The sequence below is a fragment of the Dipteris shenzhenensis genome, chromosome 16, assembly GCF_047967505.1.
Source record: "Dipteris shenzhenensis isolate YYH24624 ecotype China chromosome 16, Dip_SZ_1.0, whole genome shotgun sequence".
NCBI classification, from domain to species: Eukaryota; Viridiplantae; Streptophyta; class Polypodiopsida; order Gleicheniales; family Dipteridaceae; genus Dipteris; species Dipteris shenzhenensis.
Window position 1 is genome coordinate 4,698,975 of NC_141611.1, and position 22,407 is coordinate 4,721,381.

The 22,407-nt window shown below is 42.9% G+C and overlaps 1 protein-coding gene across 4 annotated transcripts in view; it reads right to left on the reverse strand.

Moving 5' to 3' along the window:
* Positions 1–20,108: 20,108 nt before the first annotated feature.
* The window catches only part of LOC147892441 (uncharacterized), a 53,653-nt gene continuing 51,354 nt past the window's right edge, over positions 20,109–22,407 (reverse strand). For 3 of the 4 annotated variants that reach the window (XM_087387624.1, XM_087387625.1, XM_087387626.1), the window contains exons 12-13: positions 20,942–21,137; positions 20,109–20,853 (exon numbers count right to left, since the gene is read on the reverse strand). In XM_087387624.1, the coding sequence (XP_087243750.1) occupies positions 20,379–20,853; positions 20,942–21,137 (671 nt within the window). In that variant the 3' untranslated portion in view covers positions 20,109–20,378. The remainder of the gene's footprint in view (positions 20,854–20,941; positions 21,138–22,407) is intronic. The other variant, XM_087387628.1, reaches the window with a different exon arrangement.

The window sequence follows — 22,407 nt, forward strand, 5'->3', positions numbered from 1 at the left end:
TAAGGACAACACCATGTCCCCCCCCTCTCTCCCTCCTCCTTCCCCCCCTCCCTCCCCTGCCCCTTCCCCTCGGTTTAAAAACAAGCCTAGGAGACTTGGGACATCACAAAGTCTACACCGAACCAAGAAGAATGAGGTGACTTGGTGGTGCCCCCAAATCCAAGCAAAAGCATAGCACATATAGGAGGCTTGACAACCTCCCAAGACATGTCACATGAAACTTACAAGGACCAATGCTACCCTTACTCCATTTTTTCTCTCCACTTGATCCCTTTCCTCTTTTCCATGGATTTGGTCCTTTTGCATGCTTTTCTCCTCTCCCCCTTAGTAGAATCCTACTCTACCATTGGGCATCTCTCGCTGCCCAAGTATTTTTCTATTTTTTGCCACATAACTACTATTTGCTTCCCCTTCCTTATTTCCCCCCTACCCACAACACTTGCAGACCTTTCCTTCCCTCATGGCAATACAACCACCCGTTTCCCCCCTTTCCTCATCTTCTTTCCTTCTCCTCATGATGATACGACCCTGCCCCTCCCCCTTCTCCCTGGCCTTGCTCTCCCCAAACCCCAAAATTGACCCCTGTCCTTGCCTACTCTCCTTTCCCTTGTGCCCATACAATAACCTCAATTTTTTGCCTTGCTCTCCCCCTCCTCTAAATTGGCCCTTTCCTACTCTCCATCCCTTCACAGCCATATAATCACCCTCCTTGCTTTCGTCTTTCCCCTCCTTGGGTTTGTAATTGATCTTCTGCTCCCTCTAATTGCCCCTAGCACCCTTGCTGGCGCAAATCTTCTCCTCCCTCTAATTGATCTTCTCCTCCCTCTAATTGCCCCTACCACCCTTGCTTGCGCAAATCTCCTTTCGTGTGTGGCCATACTATAGCACCCTTGCTTGTTGCGCAAATCTCCTTTCCCATGTGGCCATACTATAGCCCCTTTACTTCCTTCTTACCCTTCCCTTTATTTTTAATTGCTCTTCTCCTCCCTCTTCATTGCTGCTTAGTCCCTTGCATGTTCTTATTCCTCCCTTCTTGATTGCTCTCCCCTCCCCTCTCATTATCTAGTCAGTCCACCTCGATTGCTCTCCCCTCCCTTCTTGATTGCTCTCCCCTCCCCTCCCTCTACCCTTTTATTTCCCCTTGCCCCTATGCGTGCTCTCTTCGTCCCCTTGAAAGAATCCCCTCCATGTGATTGTTTTTTAACTCCCTTGCTACCCTATAGCTATGGATCCACCTACCAATATCTAGATGAAAATGGTCAAAGATGTTATTTAAGGTATCCCTTTGGGAGCTATTGGTGCTCCAGCTTTTGGGAATGGTGGACTCCCTTCAAGGCAGACAAGTACATCTGACAATGATGTCAATTCAAACTTCAGTAATAGACAAGTACTCCTTTGGCACCTTTTCAGGGATGAAAGGCATGATGGACTTCAAATTAATGGCAATGATTTATTACTTTATAGACCATTAAAAAAATTTTACGCCTATTAAACTTATGCGGCCAAAACCTTATATGGCTTGATTGCTATCTTAACTTCTTGGCAATACTTTCAGACTATTCAGTTAGGGCTTGTCCACTCATAGCCAAGCAAACAAGAAAGCTAGAGGTTCAATGCTTCCTCAAATTACGAACTCTTGATTCAAGGTTCATGAAAGGAGTTCAAACACTATTACAATATCCTTAATCTCGTATGATTGCATCAAGGGGATTTCCCACTACAAATAACCTTAATCCTTGAGCTATTATTACGACCTTAAGCCCACTACAAATATTGCTTCCCTTGCTAGCCGATACTTTTGGCTCATTCACATAAAGACCCATCCATATCTTAGGTCATGATGTGAAAACCCCATCTTAGTCTTCTAGAGGTCTATGATTCCTTTGAGCGACCAAGAATCCTCTTTTAAGTGACCATGGATATGGAAACCCATCTTAGTCTCCTAGAAGTGGATAATTCTATAGTGACCAAGAATCCTTTTGTAATGGCAATAAAAGAATAAGAAGCATGACTAGACAGGTTAGGACAATTACCCTCATTATAACCCAATGGACTCTCTGGTAGCCACGTTCTTCTTCTTCACATATAGCTCCAAATTCAACTTTTTGTAATTTATCCCATGTTTAGCGTTTTATCACTACTACTATAATTTTAGTTTGTTATATCCCTTCTCAACAATTGTGTTGTGTCAAAATATATTCCTCCCTTATGCAAAAAAGATTTTTGTAAGGAGAAGGAAAATGGAAATTATATCCAATCTATAAGTCGTCTATTGAAACCTGTTGTCCCCAAGATGCACTATTTTGGAAGCAACTTTATTCTTGTTTTTTACTCATTCAAGGTATTAATACACTCAATTTTCTTTTGGTTGGAGCTATTTTCCTAGCATTGTACAAAAAATATGATGTCTTTTGTGACTGCCACTAGATTCATGGATGCACATCTAGCACAAAGCTCTCAAATCATGTCCCCTTAGTATGTTGTTAAGGCTTTCACTTTCAATTCCTCAGCACAATTTACTTAATATGATCATTTTTGGCCTGCCACTCGAGTGGTAGCCTTATTGATAGCGGGTGAGCTTGGCAAAGCAAAAATAATTTCTTGTTCTTTTTTTTTTTGCCTTCTCTAATTTCCAGGTTCCCTCTTTCTCTCTTTCTATTGCCCCCTCCCTGTGCACATCCAAGTCCTCTCTCTCTCTCTCTCTCTCTCTCTCTCTCTCTCTTCCAACCTGCGCATATGAGGCAGGCCTTATGAATGCTTATGAGCATTCATCTTGTTATACTTTCTGTGCCCTCTTCTTTAGCCCAATGCATCCACGAACCCCATAAGGGTCTCCCGAATCTGTAAATCCTATCGTCTGTCAAACTATCTAATGTTGGAAAGGAGGTCAAATCTTCTGCAAGGCTGTTGACATTGGACACATGCCACAACGGAGGGAGGACAAGCCTTTCACCTGATCGGTTCCTCTAACCCTTGAATTGGGGCTAAGACCGATATTTGAGCCGATATGTCCACAAAGCACAATTCCGAGCACACTTGCCTGAGCAAGTTAGGGCTCTCACATTCAATCCTGCTGTATCAGATCTGAAAAGGGCTGAAGCTTCATCGAAAACGGATAAAATGCCCATCCCAATTTTCCGTGGGAGTAGCCCTTCAACTCTGTCCAAAGCCTTTGCAAGCTTTGATGGTCGACACAAAGATTTCTTTTGCCACTCCATACAAACTACTTCGATCATTGATCTCTTCTCAGAAAGACATGTTCATATGTCCAAATCTTGCATGACGATGATGGTACTGATGATGATGACGATGGAACGTTAGAGGCAGGAGCTTGTCAACTGCCGCTGCTTTCGCTGTTGCTGCTGTAGCCACTCCTTCTCCAACACCTCGGCCACACCTGCTTCATCCACGTAGCCACTTGATAAATAGAGCTTGCATCCTTCTTATCGAGCAACTTCTCTGCTTCATCCCTGCGGTTTGCTTGTTGAGCGTCTTTTAATATCATTTCCCTTAAACCTTCGGCCATCCCCTTCCGCCTCTTAGATGGTGGCTCCGTTGCCAGTGGAAACAAAGGAAGCCTGGGCTTTATTTTCTCAGAAAAATGGCAATTCCCCTTCCTGTGTGCTAACTTAAATGCACCATCTCCAAGCCTCTTCTTAGACACGCTCAAAGTAGCTTAGAGCTTCATCATGCAGTCCAATGCATACAATGCAGTGTCTAGTACAAGTCAAGAGACAGTACCCCTGCCAAGATGAGGCCATGCCCTTCCCACAGCAAGTCAGCAGCATCACTGGATAGCAGCAAATTGCGCTCAAAAGTAGCAGACACAAGAGAGCGTCATTCTCTTCATTTCTCAAACCTTGAACGTTGGAGTAGGTTAGCATTTGAAGGCCATCCTGTCATATGACTCGGCCGCCCATTGTGCATCAGTTCGCTGACACTTTGTAATTTTTACCATTGAACCAAACGTTCCGAGTAATCATGCCCAAACTTGGTACAGGTATTGTAGTACTTGGTTTTGCATTCTTCTCCCACGTGTCCACCCGCAGAACACTTATTACACCATTTCTCATTATTACACGGTTTTCCTCAAATGCCCAATTCCTTCAAGGCCTTCTTCAACTCAGTCTTGATCTTATCTTTCTTTGTTGGCATCTGCACGGTGTTGCTGTCAGTATCTTTCTTCTTTGCTTTGCTCTTTAAGCTTTCACTCTTTTCCAAAGTAACAACTCGGTCTAACAACTCTTCATAAGTCTTAGGTTTGGAAGCATTATCTTTGAAGTGTTGATTTTCTTCATGCCATTAAAGCATTCGCTATTCCTTATGCAATTTTCAAAGATAAACTTGGCAGTGTTCCGAGCGGAGCTATATCAGAGTGCCTTAGCTTCATCCCACTTAGTAACATAGTCAATAGCCACAATAATGTATCTGTTTTGTGTGGACCTGGCAAGTTTGAAGGGGCCAACAAAATCCAAACCGCATCTTTGAAAAGCTTCCCAAGGACGAGTAGGTTGCAATGGCATAGATTGATTTGGCAATAACCATTGAGTGTGCGCTAAGAAACATCACAATCCATACACTTATTTTGAGCATCCTTAACCAAGGTTTTCTACCATTATCCTATCCGCAATATTTTCCTTACAGTGAGATCTCCTTGGAAATGTTCTGCTAAAGGTCCTGAGTGAGCTTCCTATAAAACAATTGCTCGCTCGTGTGGCATAACTCAAATGATGAAGAACACCATCGGCACACTAACGATAGAAGTATTGGATAGGCATGTTGCTCCATGGCAATTACAATAAAACTAACTATATAATAAACACCACCTATAGAGATAACAACATCCTATAGCATACCTTTTGAGTCAACTAGTTATTGATCTGCCATGCGTACTCAAAAAGGTGATGGTTTGAAAGACTTGAACTTCAACCTCTTAGAAATTTCTTCAAAAATAATGTTTACTCTAGAACCACCATCTACTATTACACTTGGTATAGTTTGTTTCTTGACTTTGATGGTTGATTATCGGTACTTCTTCATCGACTACTAGAGTGTCAATGATAGATATAGTGGCTAAAGAATCCACCTCTTTTGGTTGCTCGGATGGTTCTTTAATCTACTGAGCAAAGAAGTCTCGACAATATAGAGCTACTCACATCAACTCAGCTAAGGTTAGGCTGATTTGTGAGAGTGCTCTCAACGGAAGCAAGAATGGAAGAAGGAGAGAGAGAGACAGAGAGCCACACAAGTTTGGTGGGTGCAGAACCACCCTAATCTTCTTTTTCATTCATTTATATATGTGTTTGAGTATTGTACATAACCGGGGTTAAGGCACAGTGACCTTTAACCCCCACAACCTCCCACTTAAAGGACAATGTGCCTTTAAGAGAGAACAACTAGTGAGCATACTATCCAATGCCCATCAATACACGACAATACTCAAACCGCTGACTAGGTAGACTCTTCGTCAGCATATCTGCAGGGTTATCATCTGTATGAACCTTGACAAGCTCTATGCGCTTGTCCTCAAGTACCTCCCTGATGAAATGGTACCTGACCTCAATGTGTTTGGTCTTTGCATGAAAGACCGGATTCCGTGCTAGCTGAATAGCACTCATGGAATCACTATGCAATGTCGGTACACCTGTATGAATCCCCAAATCTCCCACTAGCCGATCAAGCCATATAGCCTCCTTGCAACCCTCTGTGGCTGCAACATACTCAGCCTCTGTGGTAGACAAAGCAATGCACTTCTGTGCGCGAGACATCCACGACACTGCACCACCTGCAAAGGTGAACACATAACCAGAAGTGGATCTCCTACTATCCACATGCCCTGCATAGTCTGAATCTGTGTACCCAAGTACACGCATGTCTCCTTTACCAAAGCAAATGCACATCTCCTTAGTACCCTTCATGTACCTCATGATGCACTTAACTGCCTCCCAATGCCTCTTTCCTGGATTAGCCATATACCGGCTAACAACTCCCACTGCAAATGCAATGTCTGGTCTAGTAGCTATCATAGCATACATAAGACTCCCAACTGCTGATGCATAAGGAACCTTGGCCATCATGGCCCTCTCCTCATCTGATTTGGGACTATCTGTATGACTCAGTTTCACATATGGAGGCAATGGAGTACTCACTGCCTTCCCCCCCTCCATATTGAAACGCTGCAATACTTTTGTAACATACTCTTTTTGTGAAAGCCAAAGGAGTTTCCTACTCCGATCACGCGTGATGCGCATACCAAGAATATGACCTGCAAATCCCAAATCCTTCATATCAAAGGCCTCATGCAACTTGGCCTTTAATGCATCTAGCTCATAAGTATTCTTGCTAGCCAATAGCATATCATCCACATATAGTGCTAAGATTATCAGGCTATTATCCTTAGCCCTTTTAGTGTAGAGGCAGTGATCAATTTCACTCCTTCTAAAACCCTGGGACCAAATGAAAGCATCAAACTTCTGATACCATTCTCTAGGTGCTTGCTTAAGACCATAGAGACTCTTTTTCAGCTTGCAAACTAAATGCTCTTTGCCCTTTTCTTCAAAGCCTTCCGGCTGCACCATGTAGATGTCCTCATGCAAATCCCCATGCAAGAAAGCTGTCTTGACATCCATTTGCATAAGCTCCATATCCTCTACTGCCACTAGTCCAAGCATGCATCTAAGTGTGGTCATCTTCACAACCGGAGAGAATATCTCATCAAAGTCCACACCCTTCTCTTGCTTGAACCCTTTAGCAACCAAACGGGCCTTGTACCTAGGCACATCATCACCTGTGACCTTCATTTTGTAGACCCATTTACATGGCAATGCTTTCTTTCCATGTGGCAAAGAAACCAAGTCCCAAGTCTTATTCTTCATAAGTGAACTCATCTCTGATTGCATAGCATACTCCCACTTGCGTTGATCCTCACGCATCATAGCCTCTCTATAGCAAGAAGGCTCCCCGCAATCAGTAAGCATCACATAGTCTACCCCTGGAACAAACCTATCAGGAGGTCTAGACACTCTAGATGATCTTCTCAAGGGCATTTCAGCTTGCTGTCCCACTTGCATATCAGCCACATTTGGCTCATCATTTCCACTAATAGATGATCCATCATCTACCCTTGATTGTATACCTGTGGGAGTACTTGGTTGTACCATTTCTTGCACATTTGGTGCATGGACAGCTTGCTGCCTATCAACATATGCAGGTGGATTCACATCCTGGAAAGTGATTCTCCTCATTTCCACATCCCTCATGGGTGCCTTATGCATCTTCTTCTCATTGAAGACCACATCATGGCTGCGTATGATCTTCTTTGCTTCTGGATCCCAGAGACGATAGCCCATCTCTCCACTTTCACCATAACCTAGAAAGATGCATTTCCTAGACTTAGGATCTAGCTTCTTTCGAAGCTCTTTTGGCACATGTGCATATGCCTCACACCCAAATATACGCAAATGAGAGTAAGAGGGCTTCTTGCCACTCCATGCCTCTTCAGGAATACCACCATCCAAACTCTTACTAGGTGATCTATTGATCACATGCACTGCAGTCTTCATTGCCTCAGCCCAAAAACCACTAGAAAGACTTGCATTGGAAAGCATGCATTGCAACCTTTCTTGAATGGTACGGTTCATCTTTTCTGCAACTGGATTTTGCTCTGGAGTACGAGGGGATGTAAGCTCCCTCTTAATCCCACGAGTATCACAGAAATGCTGAAAGTCATGAGAGAGATACTCTCCACCATTGTCAGTCCGTAGGCATTTAAGCGTTCTAGCTGACTGATTCTCAACCAAGGCCAGCCATTTCTGAAATACCTGGAACACATCACTCTTCCGAGCTATAGCATAAGCCCACACTTTCCTAGTTGCATCATCAATGAATGTCACATAGTATTCAGCCCCGCCTAATGACCGTGTAGGCATGGGACCACATACGTCTGAATGCACCAAATCAAGCATTTCAAACTCTTTCTTTCCCCTTCTTTTATGGGCTGATTTAGTCTGCTTCCCATAGAGACAGTGCTCACAAAATTCAAAATCAGAGAAACTCAAATGCGGTACATAACCCAAACGGCATAAGAGTTTCATTCCATTCTGGCTCATGTGCCCCAACCTGCAATGCCACAAAGAAGTGCTTGGCTGCTCGGTTATTGCAACAACATGATCAAATACCCCTGATACATGTAAGGGATACAAAGTCCCACACTTGGCACCCCTGGCCAAAAGCATAGAGCCCTTCTGAATTTTCCAACTCTGAAAGCCAAAAGTGGTGTGAAAACCAGCATCATCTAGCTGACCCACTGAAATAAGACTCTTGGTCAGCTTAGGCACATGTCTCACATGTTTCAAAACAAATGCAGACCCATTTGCAAAAGAAAACTTTATGTCACCTGCTCCCACTATGTCACATGCATAGTCATTTCCAAGATGCACACAACCTGTCTTTCCACTATCATAAGTGGAGAACCATTCCCTATGGGGAGTAACATGGAATGAAGCACCAGAATCCAAAATCCAATTCTGGGAATATGCATCATCTGAAGTGGTAAGCAACTCTGCAGATAAACTAGACATGAAGAGAACATCATTGTCACTATCACGTGTGACTGCATTGATCTCCTCGATCTTCACTTTTCCTTTGTCCTCCCTTGGACTCTCTTCCTTTTGATTTGCACCCCAATTTCCATTCTTTTTCTTATTCTTTTGCTCTCTTTTCAGCTTGTAGCAATCCTTTTTCATATGGCCCTTCTTGCCACAATGGTAACACTCAATGTTTCGTGCCCTGGATTTGCTACGAGACTTCCCTCTTTCTTGGGACTTCCCCCTGAACTGTGATCTGCCCCTTTGCACATTTAAGGCTGCATCCTGCTTGTTGCCATCCATAGACTTCCGTCTAATCTCCTCGGCCAACAAGCTACCCACAACATCATCAAATTTCAGTACTCCACCAGGTGCAGAGTTACTGACAGCTGTACGGAAGGTATCCCATGAGGATGGCAATGAACATAAGAGAAATATTGCCTTAGTCTCCGCATCAAAATTCATTTTCTGAGCCTGAAGCTGGCTGAAAATAATATTGAATTCATTCAAGTGAGAAGCAATGGAGACCCCTTCCTTCATCTGCAGCTCAAACAACCTCTTCATGAGGTAAACTTTATTAGAGGCAGTTTCCTTCTCATAAGTGGCACACAGTTTCTTCCACAAATCTTCTGTAGTCTGCTCATTTACTACTGTGAAATAAACTGACTCTGCAAGATGAAGTCTAATAGTAGACTTTGCTAATGCATCCAACTCATTCCAATCATCCTCAGACATATCCACAGGCTTAGCTTCAATACCTGCCAAGGGTTTAATCTGCTTCTTTTGAATAAGCACATCCCTTATTTGTTCTTTCCACAAAGAAAAGTTTGTCCCATCAAACTTTTTAATGCTGAAAAACTCCTTTTCAGACATGGAAGAGGATGCCATGATGCAAATAAAGCAAAATCCCAAATGCTAGTGCTTGCAAGAGAGAATCACACCAAATACCACGTGCACCCAAATGTGTATGCCACAATAGTGTGAAATATCACCAAAACTCAAAGCTCAAAGCATCAAAAGATGCATCTAACTCATGTGCATATACTATGCATCCATATGAGCAAATCTGGCCCAAAAGAAAATGCCAATAAGTGCCAAATGACTCAAGCATAAACACTGTCCACTAGCATATGCATCAATAATGTCTCATCCAAGAGAGCATAGCACTATCAGTGCATCACCTGCAATGTGTCAAAGCTGTCCCTCAGCTTAAAATAGCATCCATGTGCAAAGCGTCCATAAAAAATAGCATCCCACGAGGCAATTTGGGCCTATCAGCGCATCCAACAAGGACCGCAATGCATCCAAATGGCCTATAAATCATCCACTGCAACCCAATGCATACCACGAATGAGCGCACACTGCTCAAACTGCAACCAGAGTGATCTGCATAAGGTATGCTCAAGAAATCATAGTCCCACGGTAATGAGCGCTACTGAAAATAGAACCTGAGATGCTTCAAAACATGGGCGCCATTGCATAATCAGACTCAGCAAGAAAATCTGCAAATATCTCTCTTCTGCCAGAACTCCAAAATCCCAACCGATGAGTGAGAAATGGGAGTCAACACTTATCCACTGCCATGTGGCATAAATCTAAGGTTTCAAAACCTTAGAATGAAAAATGCATAACAGAGAGACGAAATCGAATACACAGAGATCTATAACTCTGAAAATCCTCCACCGAATCACGCAAGAACTGACAGGTAGGGGTTTTTGGGCGTCCGGAACGCAATGAGACAGACGGTTTTGGAAACCGTGGTCTCAATCACTGGGTCCAACACACGGACTGAAAAACGTTTTTGGAAACAGAGCTATCTGTAAACTCCACCGGAGTGCGAATGATGAGCAACATAGAAGTTTTAGGACCTCCTGAGTCCACCGGAACTGACAGATCTGCAAATGGTTGCTCCAAACTTGAGTTCCAACACCCGGGCAAAAAACGCAGGAATTGACACAGTGAGTCAGAAATCCACTGAAATGATCTCAGATTCAAGAATGAAGGTGTTTCCAAGCTCCTGAAGTAATGTGGACACCAAAAGCAAGCAATAGTTGCCTCCACAAGTCAATACGGAGTCTCTGTCATCGAACGGAACAGGGAAAAGCTCAAAAAAACGACTTTTTCTTTGAAAGCTCTTAACAGGCTCTCAAAACCACTTCGTAAAGCCAAAGTGACTTTTCCAAAGGTTCCTCCAAGGTCTCTGCACACTCGGATGCAAGTAAAGTCACCCACAAAGCTTCCCACAAAGCTTCTCCTTCCTCTCACAGAGCTGCTGAGCTTCCAAGCATTCACACACGCTCAGCTAGATCACCCGAGCTCTGATACCAGTTGAGAGTGCTCTCAACGGAAGCAAGAATGGAAGAAGGAGAGAGAGAGACAGAGAGCCACACAAGTTTGGTGGGTGCAGAACCACCCTAATCTTCTTTTTCATTCATTTATATATGTGTTTGAGTATTGTACATAACCGGGGTTAAGGCACAGTGACCTTTAACCCCCACAATTTGCATATTCTTGAATATTTCCCATGCTTGGGCCAACTATGTGCTAGATTTTGATGAATTTCTTGGTTCTAATGCAATTGCCTTATGTTAAGCATGTGGCAACAAGGGCCAGAAGTGCAGTCTAGGACAATAACGATGAGAGCATTGTGTGTGTAGAGTAGCGACAAAGCTCTGCTTGTAATATCTTGAGCCTAAAAGATGGTATGATGAATCTTAAAGGATGAGAATAGCCAAAATCCTCTCTAAAAAAGATCCAATCATACTTGCAAAATTAAGATCTAGAGAGAGAAATACTAAATCTAGAGAGATAAACACTAAAAGCCTACACTTTTTGAGGTTCCCCCACTTTGTGTAGAGACCCAAAAGGTCCCCCCACTTTGTGTAGAGACTCAAAGGTCCCCCCACTTTGTGCAGACACCCAAAAGGTTCCCCCCCAAAAGTGGAGGGACTCTTGTCCAAAAGGTCTCCTATCCCACCACGAAGGTACCTACGGATTGCGTAGAGACCAACATGTATGAATATCTCTCAATGGAATGAAGCTCCCACTCTTTGGGGTTCAATGTTCAAGCTCACTATTGCATTCATGTGATTGATCTCCATTGCGTCCATGTTCTCTTACACTATCGTGTTCTAGCATGCCCTTACCCTTGTATTCCCTCCTCCTCCTTCCTCCCCCCTCCTCTCTTCTCCTCCTTCCTCCTCCCTCCTCCACCTTCCTCCTCCCTCTTCCTCCTCCTCCCTCCTCCTCCTCCTCCTCCTCCTCCTCCTCCTCCTCCTCCTCCTCCTCCCTCCTCCTCCTTCTCCCTCCCTCCTCCTCCCTCCTCCTCCTTCTCCCTCCTCCTCCTTCTCCCTCTCTCCTCCTCCTCCTCCCTCCTCCCTTGTCCCTCCTCCTCATCCCTTACCCCTTGAATCCATGAAGGATAATAGCTCTCCACTCCTCAACCCTGGACTCCTCCTAAACCTTGTAGCCCCCTCTGAACCCTAGAATTCCTAGATACCTCTCTCAACCCTGTCCCCCTTTCGAACCCTGAAATCCCCTCCTAAAACCTTGAACTCCCGTGGAGGCGAGAGCCTCCATCAATCGTTATGATCAAGCCCTCTTTCTTACCCACGGGCACATGATATTTGCTTTCCATGCTTTAGCCTACACCTCTCACTGGAATATGGCCCGAGGACCTATGCTACAACAAGTGACAACACGATTGCAGGTGACCAACACCCTCAAACCTACACTTGGGAGAAACAGGGACAACACCTTAGATTTTGAGGATTCTCCTTTCTCTTATTGGATGGCTAAGACTATTCTTCAAATCTTTACTGTTGGTGCTTTCCCCTTTAAATCCCTTACAATTTTGGCAAAGCAAACTCGTTACAATTTTGGCAAAATCTCTACTACCGGTGTTTTCCCTTTAAATCCCTTACAATTTTAGCAAAGCAAACTCCTTTTGAGCTTTCCAATTAATGCCTTCACTCGAGGAATCCGTGTTTATAAAAGTTGTGTGACTGATCCTTTTGACTTGGTAACCACTTGGGCATCAACTAAATCTGGTAGCTTTGCTATACCTGCTCAGCATTCCGAATCCACTTCTTTCCTTTCTATGTTAGTTTTGAGAAATCGCATATGTTCAATCCAAATTGAACAATTGAAACATAGATGATTTTCTCCACAACGAAAACATTTAATCTTGGATGGATCTGTTTTCACTTTACCATTAACTTTTTCCTTATGCTCAAGATGTGGTGGCTTACCATTTGGTGGTCAAGCATCAGTTGTCACCTGGTTTGCTAACACTCGGTAATTTTTACCATTGAACCAAACATTCCGAGTGATCATGCCCAAACTTGGTACAGGTATTACAGTACTTGGTTTTGCATTCTTCTTCCATGTGTCCACCTCAAGAACACTTAGTATACCATTTCTCATTATTACCCGATTTTCCTCAAATGCCTAATTCCTTCAAGGCCTTCTTCAGCTCGGTCTTGATCGTATCTTTCTTTGTTGGCATCTGCACGGTGTTGCTGTCAACATCTTTCTTATTTTCCTTCCTCTTTAAGCCTTCACTCTTTTCTAGTGCAATAGCTCAGTCTAACAACTCTTCATAAGTCTTAGTTGGATTGACTATATCTGGCTTTTGTGGGTCTACTTGAATGCACCCTGTAATCAGCCAGGCTCGCATAGACTTATCATCTTGCACAGTACTCAACTGATTCATAAGAGCTTGCATCCTAAGCACAAATTCTTGGATAGAGTCTCCTTTATTTATTTTTAGCTCACTTAGCTTTGTGCAAACCTCTTCTTCATTAATCTCCTATCTAAACCTCCGCAGGAATGCTATAGACATCGTATGCCAATCAAGAAAATACCTGATTGGAGACTGGTTGAACCATCTCTGAGCATTTTTTATTAGAGTACATGAGAAATAGTCCTCTACAAAATGACTATATGGGCCTTCCTCATCAATACCTTTGAAGTTCTGAAATTTCATTTTGATGTTGGTGCTGGACTTGGACTTCTTTGCTTGTTCCAGAGACCGGTTCCATCCTAATTGATCCATACCTAGGGTAGAAAGGCCTTTCGCTTAGAATAATGGAGTCACTGGTTCTCCACCTATCACATTTGCCTTCATGTGTATGAGGTCACTATCGACCTACCCATAACCACTTCATTATACTATCTTCAAGCCTTAGGGGTGCAGATCGTTGTACATCTATAGGCTGAGTAGAACCTCTTTTCATAGTGAGAAAAATTTGAGAAATTTGCCTAAGTTGTTCCACGTTCACCTCTTTAGGTATTCGGTGGTGTCTTTCTCCATCAGAGGCACGCCGCTCTTCCTATCGATTGATTCTTTGCCCATCCACTATGGCTGGCTACCTTCGTCTGTATCTTTCTCAACCCGATTTCTCTAGAGTACCAATCGAGTATTATTGAAGTCATTTTCTTTGCTTCCTAGTGTGATCCTCACTCTCTTTTTGGTGTTCTACAGAGGAAATGGCGAGCTGCTCGAAATCCAAACCTTCAGTAGACAAATGCTTAGACTCCACCTGCCATGACAAGCCTTCATCTGCCAATCTTCTGGGACACCTCAATCCAAGACCAACGTTCTGTCCTTCAAACTCTACATAGTAATCAACTTCCATCCCTGGGGTAGTGTGGCCAAGCCTCTCTCCTCGTGCTCTCTGCTCAAGTTGGACAATTGCAATTCTACCAGTCTCCTTCGGGAATTGCACTTTGGTTCTAAGACGGCACTAGTTCTCATGGTAGGGTGTAGCCAATTCCTTTGGCTCAAGAACTCTTCACACCTTGCCACAGATCTTCGTCTTCTTTCTAAATGCGTGTCAGCCATTGATTAAGGTAGAAAGTATCAGAGTAGCTATTTGAATACTTTGTGTATCCTACACTCCAATCTTCATGCACACCATCAGACTAAACCACTCGTCTAGAGTTACTTGTAGAAATTTCTTGTAATAGACCACACTTCCTAGCAATTGTTTCACTTCATTGCTAGTCAACATGAACCTTCCAATGGCCTCTCAATTCTAGGCCTTCTACTCAGTTCTCTAGATCTTACGGACCAACTCCTCGAAACTCAATCGACCCTTCCCTAGCAAAATCACCAAAAGGTTGACAGTTTTGTTCACTCAACCACAACCAACTTTAAGGCACTCGCTGCTCGGTGCTACCCCAATCTTGTCCAGTGCTCAGTGAAGATGCTTGCTCTTGCAGTACTTAGTGCAATGTGCTAGGTGACGGAACAGATGCCAAATGCCACTAGTTGAAACGCCTTTACCTCTTAGGCTTTGAATTTTTGGCACTTCATACAATCCTTTAGGTGCATAGATATGCAATGTCTAAGTTTAAGCCAATAAAATTTTTCCATAACAAAATTCAAGCATTTCTAAAATTTGAAATGCCCAAATAGAGGGTGGTCATGAAAGTACTCCACATAGTAAGATATTAATGTCTTATGGATGTACTCCAGGCTTCCTCTTGAGAGCTTGAGAAGAAATAGTGCCCCATCTTGAATGAAAAATTGATGAGTTTTCACCATATGATGTTGTATCTTTTGAATGATGCCCTAGATGACCAAATCTTGGTTTTCCATCCTCACAAGGGGTTCTAAATTAGGTTGGAATATGTGCCCCCACCATGTTTTGCCCTTCTACTCATCTAGACAAATAGCCAACAATGGTGTTATTTATTCCCTTACAATTTTTAATCGTGAAATTATAACCTTGCAGTGCTAAAACCCAATGTGATTTCTTCAAGAGACGAATGATAAATTGGTGATCCCTCTCCCCCATCAGCTCCCCTTCATGTAAATATGGGTGTAGCTTTTGCATCGCCCATAATACTACTAGAAGTTCTTTGTCAAACAATTTTGATCTATGTGTGTCAAATTGTACAAATGGGCCTCCAATCCATTTTTAATCTTCTTAAAGCAAAACAACTGCAAAACATTGGTTTGATTACTTAGTACAAAGGAAAAAAGGTTAACTAAAATTATAGTAGTTAAGAGTGCCTGAGGTGGTTTCGAAGGCTTTTAATGTCTTAAAGACAAGACCACAAGCATTATTCCATGCATCTTCTATTTCAACAATTTTCATAATGGAATAGATCCATCAGCAGTATGGAACTGACTAGAAAAAAATCAATTTCAAAATTGGATTTGCTTCATATTTTTCAATTGGGGAAACTCCTGAATAGCTATAACTTTGATTGGATCAATGTTAATGCCATCTCGCAACAATGCTGTAAAAACCAAGAAATTTTAGCAATGTCTATTGCCACCATCATTTTTTGAACTAGAGTTTGTTGGTGATACCACTTTGATGTCTACAATACCTCCTCTATACATGTTGAACAAAAAGCATAGTGTTGTCTAGATATGCAACCAATACCTTTCATTGGATGAGTGGAGCCAAAATGTTATTAGCAAGCATATGAAGGGAACTAGGGATGTTAGTAAATCAAAATGGTAGACATTTGAATTCATAAGGGGCCTTAGAGGTATTAAAACTTTGTCATCTTCCAATCAGCTTCATCAATTGGGATTTGCTAGTGTCTTGCTAGCAAATCTAATGAAGTAAAGTTTGTTGATTCACCTATCTCATTCAACCGAGAGTCGATGCATGGCATAGGAAAATTGCATGTCGAGTTATTTTCTTTAAACAATGGTATCAACACAAAGATGTACTTGCTTGAATCTTTTACTACAAACATGGCTCAGTGCTCAAGATTTGTGACGGTGGAAGCACCCCTTTTTGTAGCATTTCTGGGACAGCTTTTGATTATTGTACTCTCATTTAGGGTGTTTAGATATCCCCCTCATAGGGATATTCCCTTGTATGAATTTGAGTCCTAGTGCATGAATCATGTGGCCATTTAAGGATACTCCTCATCTTAGAATGAGGGAGATATGTGAATAGTAGCGAAAGATAGACTAGTGAAAGATCACACCAACAAAGGAATCAAAAAGCATGAATAGAACAATAGTAGGGCAAATTGAAGAGAAGAGACTTGAACACCTTTGATGTGCAAGAATGAGTAGGGAACAGTGGATTGGCATATATAGCCACAATGAGAGCCTAGGTCCGCTCTCACTAGAAAACCTCCATAAGTGACACTAATGTCATTGTAGTGTCCCTAGGGTGTCACTAGCCCCTCAGAACATGAATAAAACAATGTGTATTTTCTAGGAATGAAAGTGTTATGGATAGCAAGAGAAATGACTTGATCCAAAAAATTTAAGTTTGCAAAGAAATTTTGATATTCTGCGATTTGATTCACAATGAGGGGAAGAAAATAACATGACACTAGGCTAGGCAAAATGTGGCATGATGATCCTTGTGAATGACCCTATCAGAGGTCCAAGATGTCCATTGGTGACTCACCAGTAGGCTAATAAAACATGAGATGGCACAATCGAGACTCTAGATGCTATCACCCCCTCTCAAATCTTGGCTATGGCATCACGCCTAAGGATCAAGAATGGTCAGCAATAAGCGAAGGTGCTAATAAAGCTAGAGATCTACATTATTGTCGGTAGTTTGACAATAGATGAGCTACATATTCCATGCAATAGTGACCACCTTGTGAACATATGTGCTTTGTACGAGCATGAAACACCAAGATCTTGGCAATAACAAAGTAGCTCTAGTTATTGCAATGTACAACAGCCAATCTCTGCTGTGGGAATCAAATCAACACCAATATTCTCCTCATAGGTACAACCTCTGTAGCACTCGAGCATGTGGCTTTGTGAGCATCATGGTCACCATCCCACTCTAAATCAGCCCACCCTGTCTCAGTGAGACCCCTCTCCATAACTAGTTTCTCTTTAAAGATCTCAAAGAGTGCAATAGAGACAATATATGGGTTTGTGTATCTAATATGCTCTTATGACCAAAATTATTGAGGACATGCAGCCTGTCACTATACAAGAAGCTATGGCATAGGCGAAATCGCATCAGGTCATGCAGGCATAGTGTGATTCGATTGACAAGAATTGTACTTGGGAGTGGTCCCTCAACCTAAGAAGAGAAAGATTATTAGTGCCAAATGGTCTGTAAGTCCAAGTACCATGTTGATAGTACTCTAGACAAGCACAAGACGAGGCTTGACGTCTAGGGGTTCCTATAGAAGCCAAGCCTTGACTACTTTGAGGCTTTTACTACTATGATGACGATGACAACCATTATTAGGATTGTGTTGGCATAGGAAGCTCATCACCACTAGTTGTTTTATCAAATAGATGTAAAATCAACTTCCCTCAATGTTGATCTTGAGGAGAAGTTCTATGGGGTTCAACCATCCAAATTCTGTGCACCAAGCAAGGAGGATCCTCGTTATCACTTGCAAAAAGCTCTCTATGGCCTAAAGCAAGCACCACAAGCTTGGGTACCAACACATCAATCACTTCTTTCTTTATCAAGGCTGCAGGTAGTCAGATTATGATCTCATCCTCTACTATTGTAATAAGGATGATGTGATCAAATCAATCATACTCTATGTGGACGATTTGATCATTACAAGAAGTCACTTTGAGCACATTGCTTAGGTGAACGAGACATTTAGCCGTATGAGAAATCTTGGCCTCTGACATTTCTTCCTTGGTTTTGAGATTATTTAGTCTCCACAAGGCATTTTCATCTCTTAGCAAAAGTACATCCAAGAGTTATTGACTTCCCTTGACTTGGCCAAGTGTAAGCCATTGCTACTCCCATGGACCCTGAGTTCAAGTTATCTCAGACAACACAGAATGATCTGGCAGATATGAAGAGAAATAATCAGATTGTCCGATCATTGATTTGGCTCATTTATACACAATCAAAATTTTTGAACGTAGTGGCTATTCATGAATTAGTCTATTTACAGGCTACAAAGAGGGTACTTAAATACTTGGAAAGCGCTAGATCTATTAGGATCAATTATGGAGATGTCGTTTCAACAATCAAAAGCATACATCTTCCAACATACCAATCGGCGTGATACACATTATCTCTAGTTCACTTGAAAGGCTATGTTTAGGCTTGAATCTGAGTTGACGACGAAGAGCCTTGCCCTCATCCTCGTATAGCCATTGCAGGAGATAGAACCCAGAGATGCGGAGCAGGTCGAGTGGGTAGTTTAGAGCTTCAAAGGTGTGAAGGACAGCCTCGTGAATTGAGCAGGTGGTCAAAGCGATGCGATCCTCTACTAATTAATGTGATCGATGTATGTGAGCAATGTGTATAGGCGGTAGAATACTTACGTGAGAGAGAGATTGCGGTCAAAGTGTATGTCATAGTAGGTGGTGTGAGTGATCAGTGGTGTGGGCGGTATCATGAGATGAGGGGTAGAAATGCCAAAGAAGAGGTAGGTGTGGTCAACCCTTGGAGGAGGTTATGCAACAATGAAGTCGGTGATACAAGATGTGAAGGCTTGGGATCCCATGATGTAGTGAACTACACCACAGCAAAGGTGAAACCATCTGAAGAGAGCCATCGACTGAGACCGTTGCAAATAATAAGATCATGTATCCACGAGTGCGTCCATATTATGTGACTGGGGCCCGCTTATCAACGAAGACTCACATCATACCTCACATCATACCTGCATCGTCTAGGTCGCGACATATTCAATAGCAAGATGGCATCATCTCAAAAGTCAAGGAAGGAGCGAGGGCCTAAAGGGGGGGACGCATGTGTGTGCATGCGCGCATGTTCATTCTTATAGGATCTTTGATGATCCATCTCTACAAGCAGCTCCTTCAATTGTCTTGCATGCACGAGATCGAGTATCCTGCTTTCTTCTCATATAATGAGATATTCTTATGTAGTTGCTGCATGTCCCTTGGGGAAATACATTGCAATAAACTTAGAAAAATATTACTCTAGTATTGTTGGTGATCCATCTTTGGCTAAGTATCCGCAGGATCTTGATTATCCTGCTTTCTTCTCATATAATGAGATCTTTGTTGTTGTAGTTGCATTATCCCATAAAACAGAAAGAAGAGGAAAAGGGAAAGAGAGAAGAGGGAGTGGGCGGGGGCCGCGCGGGGGGGGGGGGAGGGTTCATTGCACTCAATAAATGATGTGAACTTAGAAAAAAAAATTACTAATCTCTTGGGAAAATGTTAGCAACCTAAGGAGAAGATGGCATTCTACAAGATAGATTAACCGAATGTTAAAAAGGAGAGAAGAATATATTTTAGGGATATCTCTGGTGAAACAAATGTTTAATAGGAGATAAGAACATATTTTAGAGGATATCTCTAGTGAAAAGACATCTGCTCTACGAGATGAGGACCACTTCTTATGACTTGGAAATGTAAGGAGTAGAGCTAGACACATCTACCTAGAGAAAAGGGAGCCTGTAACATGTGCCATGCATGTACCACGATATTTTGCACATTTTATATTGGATGTGATTACATGGCCATTTGCTGATGACCCTCTCTCTCTCTCTCTCTCTCTCTCTCTCTCAGACACATGCACATGCGCACACAGAAAGGCTTAGGTGCAAGCACAAGACATGCCCGTTAGTAGAGTAGCATTACATGATGAGTTCACAGGTTCTTCCAAATTCCCAGATGAACGTTCACCCGATTTATACACTCGGGGAAGAGTTTATAGATACATTCTGTAGAAAATAGATACACTAAGTTGTTACTCCTTTGAATAGAAAAACAGTCTCAATCTGTACAACTATACAGTCTGCACTTGCAGAGAAGTGTGTGAACATGCTAATGAAAAGTAGCTATACAAGCATACCAAGGCATAGTCTGCACTTGCAAGAAACTGTGATAACATGCTAATCAAATGTAGCTATACAAGCATACCAAGGCCCATGGACTGAACAGCTGACTGATGTGATCCTTTCCAGGTCAATACCCAACTTTACAACAGAATCCTGAAGACATACAGCACCAATCCGCTGCAATGCAAGATTGGCAAGTGCCAGACCTTCAGCTCCTTTTCCTAAAAGGATAATGGCCTTCAAAGCCATCCGCACTGCTGCTGACACATGTTTAAATACCGCATCATCAGGAGAGAGGCTACGGCTGAGTACACGGGTCAGCAGCTCAGCATTCGACACCACATCTTCATCTGATCCATGATCAACAGAAATAGAAGAAACCTTGGCAAGAAGACCACCAATTTGGGGGATTGTGACTTCATAATCATCCAGTATAGTATCAAGTTGCTCTTTGCCAATCTTCAAGACGTTATCCAATTCAGCTCCGAGTAGCCCTTTGCCAGTTCCATGCTGGCGTAGAAGCAGAAGCCTGCCAATCCAGAAACAATTAATCATGTGCCTCAGGCAGCAGTCAATTAGGTACCTATCCATTAAACTTCTACGAAAAATGAACTTACCCTGTCGCCATAATGATGATACGCTGAAAATCATTTTGACCCTTTCTCAACCTAAGGAGATTCAACCTCAATGTTTCAGGTAGTCCATCTTCTGATACTGCTTGTACTTCACACACGATACGCAGCAAGCCCAAGCCTACAAATGCATAGACAGATCGCCATTGCAGAACTCTTTGTTCTTCACTTCCTGACACTGCTATATGAACCCAACAAGTGACTTCAGAAACTGCGTATAAGAATGCCAATGTAACAGAAGCGAGAGCTGTTCATTTCCAAATTTTGAAACCCAAACTATGCTGCCCCCTTCTTTTTTTAACAACCACCCACCACCACCTTTAAAATCTTTGTATAAGAACGCCAATATGTAGTGGAAGGGAAACAAACCATACCCCCCCCCCTTGTCTCTCTATATATTTATTTATTAATATATAAAACTGGGAACTACTACACTCTCATGATTGATCACACACTGGCCAAGATTTATGGGTTGGTACGAGAGAGAGAGAGAGAGAGAGAGAAATACCTACCAGAGAGCAAAGGAGCAGCAGGCTTTGGGAGAGGCCGGGTTCCGGAAACAGCACTCTACTCTAGACCACATCTTCACTCTACGAGCCATCATCCACGAGGCGATACCGAGATCCAAGAAAGTCTACAATTGCTTTGTAGACTGTCGGAAAGTCTTTGACACAGTCCCGCAATCTCGTATGATTAGGAGACTTCAAGAAATGCAGATCCGAGAGGTCATAGCTTGGGATGTGATGAGGCTATCTATATGAGTCAGTCCAAAGTGGTCTGAGCTACAGTACGTGCCCCAAGAGGTCTATCAAACTAGATTGAGAGCCCGATCATAGTGAAGCCCCTACTCACCGACACTCTTTGGGCTCTACTCTACAGCAATGACATCACGACGTTCATTGACCGCCTAGGAGGCGAGGGGTCAATGTTTGTTGACTTGATGATACAGATACTATTATGCACAGATCCTCTTCAGCAGCAGGCCTAGAGACACCTAGACCCGAAAGGCCCCTGGAGGTGTTTTGGAGGGAGACAGACTTGTCAGTCGACCTTTGTAAGACCAAGGTCATGATTTTCAACAATTGGTAGGCAGTAGGCAGTACTTCATCGACACAGCTTCACTCACCGAAGGGAGCCAGTGGAGATTGTGCAATCCTACACTTACATAGGAGCAATTTTATGATAACTCATGCAGCCAGGGCAAGGACAGTGCTCTAGCCCGCGACTAGAGCAACATTGCTTCTAGGAACACTTTCTGAACCCCCGACGAAGGGGTGGCTGTTTGGCGCTCTCCCAGGCAGCCCCAGCAAGAGTCACAGACACCTTGGGTGACACCCTCTAAGGGCAAATGGATCCCAATAAAAGGGAAGAAGTTGAGCAAGCGGACTCGGATGAATCAGAGATAGAGAGCCAGACGCAAGATGGAGCGTGAGTCAGCCTCCTCCCCGCGA